We start from the raw sequence: 16,286 nt of genomic DNA on the forward strand, positions 1-16,286 counted from the left end.
CCCCCCTCCTGCCATGAGCTTCTTTGTGACATATAAATTTACCCCCGTTTGTTTCTTTTCCCATTTCTTTTAGTCATAACCTCTTTTCTTTTTTAGCTCTAGTCATGTATATATATATATACATACACATGTATATGTATTTATGCATGCATATATCTATATAACTATTTATGTCTTGTCCTTTCATCCTATACAGTTTGTCACTGTTCCCTCTGAGTGTAATTCTTCTAGCTGCTCAGGTGATAGTAACAGTTTTTAAGAGTTACCAATGACCTCTTTTCTTATAGGAATACATATCGTTTTAACTTATTGAGTCTCTTAAAAAATTTTTTTGTTGTTGTTGTTTTCCACCCTCCTTTTTAATTACTTTTTGATGATTCTCTTGAATTCTGTGGTTGGACATCAAATTTTCTGTTCAGGTCTGGTCTTTTATTTATGAATGCTTAGAACTCTTCTGTTGTGTTAAATGACCATACTTTCCCCTGTAAGAATATAGTCAGTTTTGCTGGGTAGTTGATTTGTGGTTGTAGACCAAGTTCCCTTGCTTTCCGGAATATCGTATTCCATGCCTTTCGGTCCTTCAGTGTGGATGTAGCCAGATCCTGTGTTAACCTCACCGTGTTTCCATGGTATCTGAAACTCTTCTTCTTGGTAGCTTGTAATATCTGTTCTTTCATCTGATTGTTTTTGAATTTGGCTATAACATTTCTTGGTGTTGTCAATTGGGGATTAAATACAGGGCATGATCTGTGGATTCTTTCAATCTCCACTTTCCCCTCTTGTTCTAGGATCTCAGGACAGTTTTCCTGGATAATTTCCTCTAGTATTATGTCCAGGCTTTTTCTTTTGTCGTTGTCTTCTGGTCGTCCAATTATTCTTAATACTACATTTTAAACCCAAGTCAGTATGCAACCCATAGGAATCCTATGTACAAATGAATGGCCCCCATTTCTATTTGAGTTTGATACCATTGGACTAGATGATAATCTCATTAGATAGATTCAGAACTACTTGAATAGTCCTATGCAAAGAGTAATCATTAATGGGTCAACTTGGAAAGAGTAGAAAATCCTAATACTGGGCTTTGTGCTCTGTGCTGCTGACCATTATCAGTGGGATGAATAAAAGCATAGGAAGATGAGGTTAGCTAACATATTACATTTCAAAAATCTTAACAGCCCACTGGCAGAATTAAGTAAGATGAAATTTAATAGGGTTAAAAATCATTTTTACAGTTGGTTTAAAAAATTGCCATCAGAAGTACAAGATGGATGAGGGATGGTTAGCATCTGCTGTGCAAAGGGTATAAAGCCATAAGGCCTGAAGAGTGTAAGTGATGTGCTCTAGAGTGCATATGGGACTCCAAATTAAAGGTTTTTTCCATTGTGCCATATTGGCTCTTTTGATCAGGGTGTAACAGTAGGCAATGCAAGAGAAGTGGTCAAGGCAGCTTTCAAGAATAAGGTTTCAGGTGGCAGGTCAAGTAGTTCATTGGATAGAGTGTTAGGCCTTGAGTCAAAAAGATTTGTATTCAAAACCATCTTCAGATACTAGTAGTATGATCTTGGGCAAGTAACCACTGTCTGCCTCAGTTTCCTCAATCAATAAATATTAAGCATCTACTACATGCTAGGCACTGTGTTAAACACTGGGGAACAAAGAGTCAAAATGCATGCTATTAAGCAGCTTCTAATTTAATCTAGAAAATGGATATATTTGTATCTACCTCCCAGGTTGTGAGGATCATTTGAGATAATATTTGGAAAGTATTTATTTGCATAGCATGGGGCCCATCACATGGCATGTGCTTAATAGATTCTTGTTTGCTTCCTCTTCCCTTCAAATAAGAATGACATACATATAAGTGTTTTAAAGTTTAGATTAACTCTATATACATTATTTCAATTGAGCTGTATAAAAACATTACTTCTGCTATGATATGCTGCCTCCATATGATGTTAAATTTCCTTTATTTAAATAACTCAGTAACTCTAGTTATGAAATAGTTTCTATGACTTACTGAAATAAAAACTGTAGGGAGAGAACTAAATAAGCAGTGATTCAAGAGGTAGTTGTCCCAAAAGCAAGAGCTTCAGCTGTGAAATCTTGTAAGATATTAGGGAAATCTTTAATTTTGTTAAAGTTGAAATTATTGGGGAGATAACCTTCAAAATAGATTCATCTTAAAAAAAATCTATTTAAGGAAAAGATTGAAGTATTTTTAAAAATGCACAGAAAGCATTTCAGAGAGAAGCAAAGACATGTAGGATAGCTTTTGGAACCAATGAACTGAATTTAGCATATACTTTTTTAAAACTAAGCTGTACTTAATGACATTTGAAGTTTTATACATAGTACTTACTCTCCTTTCTATATAGAAATGTTTGTCAGTTGGTGTTTTAAGTTAATTTTAATAATTTTTTTAAACCTTACCTTCCACCTTAGAATCAATACTGTGTATTGGTTCCAAGGCAGAAAAGTGGTAAGGGCTAGATAATGAGGGTTAAATGACTTGCCTAGGGTCACACACCTAGGAAGTGTCTGAGGCCACATAGGCCTGTCTCTCAATCCACTGCGCTACCCAGCTGCCCCCTTTATTTTTAAAAAGAAAAGATTCTTTTTGGAAATTGGGAGACATATGAATAAAGTAGTAATTATGGGAAACCTTTTCTTAAAAATATTCTGGTAAAAGCATATTTTAAAAATTGTATGTTATATATTAAATATGATAGACTATAATTTAACTTTTAACACTCTTAATGTCATAGTATAGTAAATCAATATGCTTTTGCCAGTAATTGTTATTATTAATTTGTTGGTTTGTCATTTTATTTTAGGTGACGGCTTCATCAAAAGATACTTCTTTATTCCCTTACTAAGAAGCTCAATCAAAAGAAAGAATCTAAATGTTGCAGAAGTGTTGAAAATATTGGTAAATATTTCTGAAATACTATATTGTAATGGTGAATGAAATCTTAATGGACTTACTGGGGTTTTGATGGAGGAATGGGTGTGGGTACTCTGAAGTAGAGGTTCTTGTAGGAACTTGCCATCATAATTCTCCCTTTAGATTAGGAAAATAGGTAGGTAGAGGCACTGACTAGGCAAGAAAGCCATTAAGGGGGAGGTGGAGAAGTAGTTGAGGGTTTTGGAGCATAAACTTGTTTGTAAAACATTACATAGAAGAATAATGATTATGAGCCGCATTAGCTCATGAAGTAGAGGGAACAAATAGAAGATAATGAAAGTCATTCTTGGGGCATTTAAGGATGAAAATGAAAGGAAGGCATCATGGGAGGAAAAATAGGAAAATTCAGCAACAAAAAATTTTATAACAACTTTTTACTAGTATGGACCATAGACAGCACATTTATGATTTGAACATTATACTTACAAATATGTTTTTAGAGAAGGTAAAAACTACTTAAAGGGAACCATGATGGGAAAAGCAACTAATTTGATTAGAAAGAATGTATATGGTAGAGGTGAATTCTGGCGACACATTTGTGAAAGCATCATGGGATCAATTCACAAAGTTTTTAAAGGAGATACCAAAAGAATAGAAAAAAATCTCAAACCTCATTTCTATTGAAATAAGAAGACTAAAAGAATATTAACAGCTACCATTCCATGTGTTTGTATTTTCATGTATACAGAATCTTTGAGATTTATCTATACATGATAGTAAGGAAACAAGTATTTATTAAGTATCTATAATATGCCAGCCACTTTTCTAGGCACTTTACAAATATTATATTATTTGATCCTTATAACAATCCTGTGAGTTTACAGTTGAGGAAACTGAGGCAGAGAGCAAATAAGTGATGTGCCCAGAGTCACACAGCTAGTGTCAGATTGGATTTGAGCTCAAGTTTTCCTGGTTCAGTCTCAGTGCCCTATCCATTAATCCAGATAGCTGCCTCAAGATACAGAGCCTAGTTTTATCTATCTGGATCTTTAGTAGAAAATAATTATGGTAGGGCATGGGTAAGTTGTTGGCAGGGAAACACAGTCAAAATCCAATTAGAATCATCAGGATATTGAAGAGCTATAACTTTTGAAGCAGTGAACAAGCCACTATACCTTCTTTTAACCCAGCTACTGAAGCCGTCATTCAGGGGAGAGGTCTTGGAAAAGGGGTCCTCTTTCCTCATCACCTCCAGCAACAACTGCTGACCAACTTCCACTAACAGTCAGATGGGCACAAGAACCATGGGAGTATGCGACACCCCCCCGACTGCTTGTCCAGCTCTCATGGTCATCATTTGGGGGGCAGCTTCTCTGAAGAAGAGGTGAACTAGAAAGGTGATCCTTTGATACTATTACTTGTTGCTGTCCCAACCAACTGCCCACATCTACTACTCAGAGGGCAGGCCTCACTAAAGCAGTGGGGCATCTCATTGAAGTAGAGACAGGCATCATGAGACAGCTAAGACAAACCACCACCATCCTTGACCATGACGTGTCTTATGTCTTGATGAATATAGTGCAGAGCCCAAAAGCCTTGGGAATTTGCAATCCTTCCAAATCTAGTTCTCTTAAACATCATCTTGGGAAGTAACTATTTGAAGATAGTCTGGCAAATAAATGCTACTGCAGATATTTTACTCACATCTATTGAAGAACCAGAAAAGAAAGGTTTTTTAGCTTAGGGCTTTGCAAATGAAAAGAGCCTAATAAATCTTTCATTCATTCATTCTTGAATCAAAGATGTTCTGATGAGATATTAGGAAGCACGAAGGCTTTTGCAAGTAATATTCTGCAGTGGATGACATCCTTTTCTTTTTTTTAATTGACTAAAAGACAGAAGACTTTACTGTTCTATTGTTTGTTTATTAAGAAAAAGCATTTGATTCAATAAATCAAAGTACCAGCTTAAATGGTTCTTTTCCAACAAAGTGTACTAAATAGGACAAAATATCCAAGATCTCAAAAAAAAAAGATATTTTACCAATTACTCTTCATTGACCTTCTGATCCTAAACATTAGGTTAGCATAAAAAGAGAGCTATCTGTTAGTTAGGGTGTTAGCCACAGTGTAGGAAAGTAGTGTGATAATTCCCAGAGAAAGTCAAGGTCTTCCAGATGCTCCTATTTGCAAATGATATTTGTAGTAAACTCCAGAATATTTCAGAGCCTCTTGGAAGAAATCCGTAACTACTAAAGAGTTTGGCCTGACCAACCATACTTTTGAATGGACAACCTATAAAGCTTGTTTAACATTTATCTACAGTATCTGGTACACAAAGTACAATTAGATACTGATTTGAACCTTCAATTGGGCAAGAAGCAAAGTGGGTAGGATTGCCTTCCAGAAATTGTAAAATCATATTAATAATTATGAACTTCTCTTGAAAACAAGTGTATCTTTTTACAACTAAAGGAGGCTATTGGTGATATAGTGGATAGAGCATTGGGTCTAAAGGCAGAAAGAATTGAGTTCAGATTGGGCATTAGACATGTAATAGATATGTGTCCTTGGGCAAATCATTTAATCTGTGTCTACCTCAATTTCCTCAGCTGCAAATGAGGATAAAAATTAACACCGGCTTTGCAGGATTGTTGTGGAGATCAAATGAGATTCTTGTAAAAATGCTTAATGGAGTAGTTGGCATATATAGTAGGCATGGCAGAAATGCTTATATCTTTCTTTTCTCCCCAAAGTTTATGAATATTACTATCTGATTATGGGACATGGAATACAGCCATCCTAGAAAAATTGCAATTCAGTACCAAATGGAGACTGTTTAAATTGGATGTGACTTAGACTTGTACCTCTATCTTAAATTAGATTTTGGAGTTAAATGAGTTACTTATAGGTGTTTCAGGAGTGATTAATTAGCCATAATGGGAAAATATTCAACAAGAAGATGCATTTTTTCCTTTATTATAAAGGATGGCTTTCTTTAAGGAAAAGGAGGAATATATTGGGAAGTGAAATTAATATAAAAACGAAATGTATTAATAAAAATGAAGTGTAATTTTATTAACAAAAATGAATTTTTAAAATTTATCTTTTCATTTATTAACCATCTTAGTTTTCTGTTTGCCATGTCTTTGTACCTTTTTAATGTGAAGATTTTCCTTGTTAGAAAATATATTAGCAAGATAAAAATTCCATTTCTATTGTCCTTTATCATTTTTCTGTTCACTCCCAAATTTCAACTATACTTATTTAGCTTCCCTAATATTATTAGCCCTGTTTCAGGCATGTTTCTGTTATGTCATCAGTCTTTATAAAAATTTTATAAATAAATTTTTCCAGAAATTCTTTATCTTATGATTTTTATTTATATAGCTCAGTCATGAGCAGCGACAGTAACTCACTGGCACGTGAATTCCTGACTGATGTTAACCGGCTTTGTAATGCAGTGGTCCAACGTGCAGAGTCTAAGGAGGAGGAAGAGGAGGAGACTCACATGGCAGCCCTTGGGCAATATCTTGTCCAAGGTCGTGGCTTTATATTGCTTACAAAGCTAAATCTTCTCATTGATCAGGTAATGGTTTTCAAACCAAACATCTTCATCAATAAGTATATAGTAGTTTAAAGATAGTATATACCAAGAGCCTCTTTAAGGACCACCTTCTTCCCCCTAAAAATGTTCCTAAATATGAACATAAAGATTTTGGGGATAAGTTTTTAATATCTTTTGAGTTCTCTAGGCTCTTTTGAAATGTTCACACCCTTTACTATTTAATCTCAGATGCCAGATGCATTAGTAGATGTACATAAAAGGATATTTGTTTTGCTTGTGAACCTTCTTTTATATTCACAAAGATGTATATTTTTAAAGTGTTTAATCTCATAAATTAATGACACTACTGAGTTTTCTGTTTAAAGAAAATAATAAATGCTTCATTTATTTTTGTGTAAATTCAGATTTTTTTGGGGGGGGGTCTGGGAAAGTTGTCCCAGACAATATTGTTTCATGAAAAGATAATTGATACATTGTAACAAACCTCACTACAATTTTGCAGAACTTTGCTTATAACACCATTTTTCCAATTCTTTATTTTTAATATTCCCATTGGAACAAAGATTATTTTGTTTAGCTTCATGTTTTACAGAAAGTTAATGATGTTAGGTGAGGTATGACAGTATAACTTCTAAAAAGTGGAATAGAACTATGATATAATTATCATAGAAGCAAAAATTTTTGTTTTAGACCTAGAAAGGGCCTTGGAATCAATCTAATTCAATCCACTTCTTTTAAAGATGAGGGATTTTAGATTCAAAGAGATGAAATAATTTGTCCAAGTTTACATCTAAAGTTAGTTTCTTTTTTATTGAATTATTTTTAAGAAAGATAATTCAGATGAAAGGAAAAAAAGAACCTCTTCAGCTGTTTCCTTGCCACCATTTTATGTGATCAAATATTATATTTCTTTTGTTGAAACTATAAAATGAATTGCAAGTCATATAGTTTAATCATATTAAAAACAGCACCTCAGTCCACATTTATATAAATAAAAGGAGAATATTTATTTATGCTGAAAAATCTCTTTAAAATATAGACGAAACGATTATTTTCATGTGATTTTTAAAAACCCTGATAACCAACAGCTAACATTATTTCCAATGAATGAATGTAAAAGCATTTGCTGAGTGCAAAACAGTATGCTAAGCAATGACAATACAAATGTGAAAAGTGAGCCATTTTTGCTTTTTTTTAGCTCACTTTCAAGTAAACATAGGTCGCAAAACAGGAGCTTTAGCTAAAAGTTTCTCCAATAAATATGAGATCAATAAAGATACTATTATTTGATGTAGTTCTAGGGCTAGTGATAGCAATAAGGTGAAAGAAATTAGAGATATAAACATTAGTAGAAAGGAGACAAAATGACATTTTTGCAGACATTATGATGATCTACTTAGAGAAAATCTGAGAGTCAACAAAAAATAATTAAGATAATAGGTTGCTAAGTAAAGTAGCAGGATATGAATAAATCCACAAAAATCATGAACATTTCTGCCTAGTAGCAAGAAAATCCAAGAGGAGATCATAGAAAGGGAAGTCCTATTCAGCATAACTACAAAATGTATAAAATATCTGGGAGTCTGTCTACCAAGACACCCTCAAAAATTATTCACATACAGTTGACAAAACTTTCAAAATGAAGAATGACTTAAATAATTGGAACAGTCTTCATTTCTTTTGATTGGGCCACACCTATAAAATTGTGACACCTAAATGCAAATAAAAATTATGAAATCTAAAAATTATTGCTATACCAGTGAAACCTCAGGAAATCAGTTAATAGTCTAGATTAGCAAGAATCAGAAATAGTTTAATGCAATCCAGTGTTAATAAAACTGAGGACATAAACAATTTGGATTGACATAAACAAATTGAATATGTGACAAAAACTGCTAGGAAAACTGGGTAGCAGTTTTGTAGAAATTAGTTTTAAAAACTACATTTTGTACATATGACTAAGCTCAAAATGGATATGTGACCTAAATATGAAGGGTTACAGTATAAAAAAAAATTAGAGCTCAAGATTTGGTACCTTTTTTGTGCTTTTTTTCCTAGATCTTGCTTGGTTTTAAAGTCTTTCCTTTCCCAAAGATCTGACATGTATACTATTCTATGTTCGCCTAATCTGCTTATAGTTTCCTTCTTTATATTCATGTCATTCACCCATTCTAAGTTTATCTTGGTGTAGGGTGTGAGCTGTTGAGCCAAACCTAATTTCTCCCATACTGTCTTCCAATTTTCCCAGCAGTTTTTATCAAATAGTTTGTTTTGGTCCCCAAAACTGGGATCTTTGGGCTTATCATAGATTGTCTTGCAGAGGTCATTTACCCCAAGTCTATTCCACTGATCCTCCTTTTTGTCTCTTAGCCAGTACCAAATTGTTTTGATGACCACTGCTTTATACTATAGTTTGAGATCTGGGACTGCAAGTCCTCCTTCCTTTGCATTTTTTTCCCCATGATTTCCTTGGGTATCCTTGATCTTTTGGTCTTCCAAATAAACTTTGTTATGGTTTTTTCTAATTCAGAAACAAGTTTTTTGGTAGTTCAATGGGTATAGCACTAAATAAGTAAATTAGTTTGTGTAGGATTGTCATTTTTATTATGTTAGCTCATCCCATCCATGAGCAATCAATGTTTCTCCAATTGTTTAGATCTAGTTTTAATTGTGTGGAGAGTGTTTTGTAGTTGTGTTCATATAGTTCCTGTGTTTGTCTCAGCAGATAGATTCCTAAGTATTTTATATTGTCTAGGGTGATTTTAAATGGAATTTCTCTTTCTAATTCTTGCTGCTGAAATGGGTTGGAGATATATAGAAATGCTGATGACTTATGCAGGCTTATTTTGTATCCTGTGAGTTTGCTAAAGTTGTTGATTATTTCGACTAGCTTTTTGGTTGATTCTCTAGGATTCTTTAAGTAGACCATCATATCATCTGCAAAGAGTGATAGCTTGGTCTCCTCATTGCCGGTTTTAATGCCTTCAATTTCTTTTTCTTCTCTAATTGCTACAACTAGTATTTCTAGTACAATGTTAAATAATAGAGGTGATAATGGGCATCCTTATTTCACTCCTGCTCTTATCGGGAAGGCTTCTAGTTTATTCCCATTGCAGATGATGTTTGCTGATGGTTTTAGATATTTACTTTTTATTATTTTTAGGAAAGGCCCTTCTATTCCTATATTTTCTAGTGTTTTTAATAGGAATGGGTGTTGTATTTTATCAAAGGCTTTTTCTGCATCTATTGAGATAATCATGTGATTTTTGTCAGTTTGCTTGTTAATATGGTCAATTATATGGATAGTTTTCCTAATATTGAACCATCCTTGAATTCCTGGTATGAATCCTATCTGGTCATAGTGAATAACCCTTGTGATGACTTGCTGGAGCCTTTTTGCTAGTATCCTATTTAAGATTTTTGCATCTATATTCATTAGGGAGATTGGCCTATAGTTTTCTTTCTCTGTTTTTGACCTGCCTGGTTTTGGGATCAGTACCATATTTGTATCATAAAATGAATTTGGTAGAACTCTTTCTTTGCTTATTCTGTCAAATAGTTTGTATAATATTGGGGTTAGTTGTTCTTTGAATGTTTGATAAAATTCATTTGTGAATCCGTCTGGATCTGGGGATTTTTTTTCAGGGAGTTCTTTGATGCTTGTTAAATGTTTTCTGATATGGGGTTGTTTAGGTAATCTATTTCTTCCTCTGTTAGTCTAGGCAATTTATATTTTTGTAAGTAATCATCCATATCACCTAGATTGCCATATTTGTTGCCATATAATTGGGTATAATAGTTTTTAATGATTGCCTTAATTTCCTCTTCATTAGAGGGAAGGTTTTCCTTTTCATTTTGGAGACTGTCAATTTGGTTTTCTTTCCTTTTTTAAATTAGTCTGGCCAGTACTTTGTCTATTTTATTTGTTTTTTCAGAGTACAAGCTTCTGGTCTCATTTATTAAATCAATAGTTCTTTGAATTTCAATTTTATTAATTTCTCCTTTGATTTTTAGGATCTCTAATTTAGTCTTCATCTGAGGATTTTTAATTTGTTTGCTTTCAAGTTTTTTAATTTGCATGTCCAATTCATTGACCTCTGTTCTCCCTAATTTGTTAATATATGAATTCAAGGATATAAAATTTCCCCTGAGTACTGCTTTGGTTGCATCCCATAGGTTTTGAAAGGATGTCTCATCATTGTCACTTTCTTCAATGAAGTTATTGTTTCTATGATTTGTTCTTTGAATAACTGGTTTTGGAGAATTATATTGTTTAATTTCCAATTAATTTTTGATATATCTCTCCATGTAATCTTGCTAATTATTATTTTCATTGCATTGTGATTTGAGAAGGTTGCATTTATTATTTCTGCTCTTTTGCACTTGTTTACAATGTTTTTATGCCCTATATACATGGTCAATCTTTGTGAATGTACCATGTGCTGCTGAAAAGAAGGTATATTTCTTTGTGTCCCTCTTTATTTTTCTTCACAGATCTACTAACTTTAAGTTTTCTAAGATTTCATTCACTTTTCTTACCTCTTTCTTATTTATTTTTCGGTTTGATTTATCTAGTTCAGATAGAGGAAGGTTCAGGTCTCCCACTAGTATAGTTTTTCTATCTTTCATCCTTGAGCTCCACTAGTTTCTCCTTTAGAAATTTGGATGCTATGCCATTTGGTGCATACATGTTGAGTACTGCTATTTCCTCATTGTCTATACTGCCTTTCATCAGGATGTAATTACCTTCCTTATCTCTTTTAACTAGATTTATTTTTACTTTGGCTTTGTGAGATATCATGATTGGGACTCCTGCCTTCTTTTTATCAGTTGATGCCCAATAGATTTGGCTCCATCCATCCTCTTACTTTCACCCTATGTGTATCTACCTTCCTCATGTGTGTTTCTTGCAGACAACATATGATGAGGTTTTGGTTTCTAATCCACTCTCCTATTTGCTTGCGTTTTATGGGTGAGTTCATTCCATTCACATTCAGAGTTATGATTACCAGCTGTGTATTTCCCAGCATTTTGTTTTCTACTCCTGGTCCTGCCTTTTCTTCTTTCACTGTTTCCTTCTACACAATGTTTATTTTTAATCAGTCCCTCTAGTTCCCTCCCTTATTTAACTTCTCTTTCTACCTCCCTCACTTCTTATTTCCCCCCTTATTTTCTTTGCATTCTTTTTAAAACTTTGTATACCCCCACCCTCTCCCTCCCTTGTACTGCTTCCCTCCCTACCAGTCCATTTGTTACCCTTCTATTCCCCTATAGGGTGCAAATCTATTCTCTGCCCCAATGGATTGGATTGTTCTTCCCTCTTTGGGTCAATTTCAGTGCATGTAAGAGTTGAGTATTTCCTGTCTCCAACCTCTTTACCCTTCCAGTGTATTGATGTTCTCTCCCCTCCCGCCATGAGCTTCTTTGTGACATATAAATTTACCCCCTTTTGTTTCTTTTCCCATTTCTTTTAGTATTAACCTCTTTTTTTAGCTCTAATTGTATGTATATATATACATGTATATGTATTTATGCATACATATATCTATATACCTATTTTTGTCTTGTTATTTCATCCTATACAGTATGTCACTGTTCCCTGTAATTGCAATTCTTCTAGCTGCCCAGATAACAAGTTTTTAAGACTTACCAATGACCTATTTTCTTATAGGGATACATATTTTAACTTATTGAGTCTCTTAAAGAAAAGTTTTTTTTTCTTTTTCCCCTCTTTTTTAAATTACCTTTTGATGGTTCTCTTGAGTTCTGTGTTTGGACATCAAATTTTCTGTTCAGGTCTGGTTTTTTTTCTTTACAAATGCTTGGAATTCTTCTATTTTTGTTGAGTGACTATTCCTTCCCCTGTCAAAATATAGTCAGTTTTGCTGGATAGTTGATTCTTGGTTGTAGACCTAGTTCCCTTGTTTTCTGGAATATTTTATTTCGTGCCTTTCAGTTCTTCAGTGTAGATGCAGCCAGATCCTGTGTTAACCTCACAGTGGTTCCATGGTATCTGAATGAATTTTTCTTGGCAGCTTGTAATATTTTTTTTTGGTCTGATAGTTCTTGAATTTGGCTATAACATTCCTGGGTATTTTCAGTTGGGGATTAAATACAGAAGGTGATCTGTGGATTCTTTCAATCTCCACTTTTCCCTCTTGTTCTAGAATATCAGGGCAGTTTTCTTGAATAATTTCCTGTAGTATTATGTCCAGGCCTTTTCTTTTGTCATGGTCTTCTGGTAGAACAATGATTCTTAAAATTCTGTCCTCGAATGATTTTCTAAATCTTCTGTTTTGTGAATGAGATGTTTCATATTTTCCTCAATTTTTTCATTCTTTTCATTTTGTTTTATAGTGTCCTGCTGCCTTGCAAGGTCACTTAATTCTAGTTGCTGTATTCTGGTTCTTAAAGACTGGATTTCATCCCTGGCTTTTTGGTCATCCTTCTCCTTCTGGTCTGATTTTCTTTGGAGGTCATCTTTCATCCTCTTTGCCTCATCTTTCATCTCCTTTGCCTCATTTTTAAGCTGGTTGATTTTGGCTTTCAAGACACTATTTTCCTATTTTCTGTTTCCAGATGACTTAGCTTAGTTTTTAAGTTCTTTTCCCAATTGTCTTCAGCCTCTCTTAATTGTGTTTTCAATTGCATTTTGAGTTCTTCCAAAGCCTTTATCCAATTCGCTGGGATTTCTGATTTTTCCTTTGCTGATCCCTCCCCCTCTATTTCATTCCCTCTTTGATCATTACCTGTACAGAAGCTGTCTATTGTAATTTCTTTCTTCTTTTTCTGTTGTTTGCTCATATTTACCCCCTTCTTTGCTCCCCGTATTTGTCTGTGCTCTTGCTCCTCTCATATTTTTGGTTTTGAGGGTTTCTGTCAGTCTCCCCTCTTGGAGCTTTGACAGAAGGTCTCTCCCTGCAGTCTGTGGGGGAGGGGTGTTGTAGTTTGAGCATCCCTGTCCTCTGGAGGCTTTTGATTGGATTAAATTAAAGTCCAGAAGTCTGTGAGGGAGGGTTGTTGGAGTTTGGTCTTCCCTGACCTCTGAGGACTTGTGATGGGATTAAGTTCAGCTGGGTTGGGCTGGATGTGCCCTGAGGCCAAAACCTCCTGGAGGGCTAGAGCAATATGGAGGGTCTTCGTCTCTCTGTCCAGGCTGCCAGCTCTGTGCTCTTTCTCCAGCTCCTTCCCCGCCACCTGTGTTTGATGCTCTGAGCCTGGCACAGCCCTGCCCGCAAGGTACACCCTCCAGACCAGTGCCTTTGCCTGCCCAGAGGTACCCACTGCCGCTGGAGGCTTAGCACTCTAGGTGGGGTGGGGGGAGGGGTCCTGGGACCTTCCTTCTGCCTCCCCCTTAAACCTGAGTGTTCTCGGATTCAGGATATTGGGGGGCATGCCTTTTGGATTGAGTCTAGCAGGAGGGTTCCTTGGCTCTGTCTTGTTGTTAGGTTTGATTTTCAGTCTCCTAGGAGCAATCAGTTTGTGCTCGGTAAGGGTTTTCAGAAGTCTGAACTTCTGCTGTGTCTAAGCCGCTGTCTTGACTCCACCTCTCCAGAGAAACTGTGATTTTATTTTTTATCTCTTTTTTAGCTTTTCTCCATTACATGGTTTTGGCAGGGGGTGATAAATTTATATATATATATATATATATTTTGCTTGTCCTTTCAGACACGATTAATGTATTGATTAATACTTGTTATTATTTTAAGTGATATTTTAACTATTATTTTTTCTTACAAGAATGACTCCCTGGATAGTAAATTAGGAGGCATATATTTGGGGAGAAATGTATTGTTACACCACACAGAGTTGAGAATTGACAGATGTCAAACAAGAACTCAAAAGTAAAGCAATTTGTAAGCTTTTGCTCCTCATTCCTTGCTATAGCCTCCTGCTATCTGTGCTCCCCTCTCACCCCAGGGCCCCAGATGTTCTCTGCCTACCTTTTAGGTTTTTCTTGAAAATTGTTTCACTGTCTCATTGTTGGTTCTTTCACTCCTGTCTTCATTTTGTGGTGTTATTTTAAGATTGTTTGGAAAGGATTCTCATGGTGGTTTTGAGTTTCCTTGCGTCTACTACACCATGAATTTGTAAACTTCTAACTTTATTCATGATAACCACTCCTCTCTCTCCTTTACTGGATCCTCCCCATCTCTCCTTTACTGGATCCTCCCCATCATACCCTCTAACAGTAGATATCCCTTAGGGTTCTGTCCTGGGCTCTTTTCTCTTCCCCTTCTACGGTACCCACTTGATGATTTTATCAACTCCTATGGATTTAATCTACACTGATGATTCTACCTTTTCTGCTCCATCCTGTGCTTACCTCCAGTCTCATAGCTCCAGTTGCTTTTCACACATCTCACACTGAATATTCAGCAGACATTTTAAACTTAACATGTCCCAAACTGAACTTATTATTTTTCTTAGGCTCACAATGTAGGAGACTTCTAGATTCTTCACTATTTCTCACCCTTCCATATCTAATCTGTTGTAAAGGTATATTAATTTCACCTTTTCAACATCTCTTAATTACCTTAATATTTTAATATATCTCCTTTTGCCCTCTGACATTGCTACAACTCAGATGTAGGTTCTCATCACCTTTGTTTCTCATAGTTAATACAGGGACTAAATAATAAAAATAAAAATAGTCATCTTCCTATTATGAATATTTCTTTCAAATATATTTGTTTGGCACCCAAGAAAGAAAACAGTAATTACAAAGAGCTATCAAGGTTTCATCTAGATTTGATCATGTGAGACAATTTGATTTCCTTTTTAGAGAGAGTTACTAAAGTAGTAAATTGAGGAAGTACTATAGATATGGTTTAATTAGATTTTAGGAAAGTATTTGATAACGTTTTTGAGGTGATTCTTTTATTGATTTATTGATTTATTTACTTATTTGTTTTTTTAAGGCCCTTACCTTCTCTCTTGGAGTCAATACTGTGTATTGGCTCCAAGGCAGAATAGTTGTAAGGGCCAGGCAATGGGGGTTAAGTGACTTGCCCAGGGTCACACAGCTGGGATGTGTCTAAGGCCAGATTTGAACCTAGGACCTCCCGTCTCTAGGCCTGACTCACAATTCACTGGGCTACCTAGCTGCCCCCTGATGTGATTCTTTTAGAAAAGATGGAAAGAGACAGGTTAAAAAAGCAAGATTAATTGGACTTGGAATTGGTTGAATGGCTGGATCTAAGGAATAGTCATTAATATTTCCATGTTGAGTTGGAAGGCAGTCTCCAGTACTCCAGACTTCTGTGCTTGGCCCTATTGAATAAGAGAGGATAGAGAGAGAGATGTCATGTTTATCAGCTTTGTATCTAACACAAAGCTGAGAATGATATATATAACTAGCTAGATGACAGAGTCAAGATTCGGAAAGATCTAGAATACTGGACCAGAACAAATAAGATGCAATTTATTAGGCTTAAATGGAAAATATTGCAATTGGGTTAAAAAAACTTGATTTCAGAAGGATAGGACTATGGAAATATAGCTTAGATAGTTCATATGAAACAAAAGAAAACTGAGTATTTTAACCAAGCTCAATATGAGTTAATACTTTGCTATTTCAATAAGAAATCTAACATCATCTTAGGCTGAATTTTAAAATTTTACAACTGGAGAAGTCACATTGTGAAATTTAATGATTTATTGATTTTTATAGTAAAGGGATTTAAATTCTGGAATTTAGCTTCAAGAAAGAAGGTTATAGTCTTATTTTACTAGGTTAGACCATTTAAAAAAACAAACAAACTTCCATCTTGGAATCAATACTGCTTATTGCTTCCAAAGCAGAAGAGCA

General features: G+C 34.9%; 1 protein-coding gene across 3 annotated transcripts in view; it reads left to right on the forward strand.

The window, feature by feature from the left end:
- LYST (lysosomal trafficking regulator) overlaps positions 1-16,286 on the forward strand; it is a 248,382-nt gene that overhangs the window by 47,047 nt on the left and 185,049 nt on the right. For 2 of the 3 annotated variants that reach the window (XM_056816097.1, XM_056816099.1), the window contains exons 2-3: positions 2,838-2,932; positions 6,298-6,496. In XM_056816097.1, coding sequence (XP_056672075.1) covers positions 6,305-6,496 — 192 coding nt within the window. In that variant the 5' untranslated portion in view covers positions 2,838-2,932; positions 6,298-6,304. Of the gene's footprint in view, positions 1-2,837; positions 2,933-3,757; positions 4,306-6,297; positions 6,497-16,286 lie in introns of those variants that run through there. The other variant, XM_056816098.1, reaches the window with a different exon arrangement.

Source organism: Monodelphis domestica, chromosome 2 (genome assembly GCF_027887165.1).
Source record: "Monodelphis domestica isolate mMonDom1 chromosome 2, mMonDom1.pri, whole genome shotgun sequence".
In the NCBI taxonomy this organism is placed as follows: Eukaryota; Metazoa; Chordata; class Mammalia; order Didelphimorphia; family Didelphidae; genus Monodelphis; species Monodelphis domestica.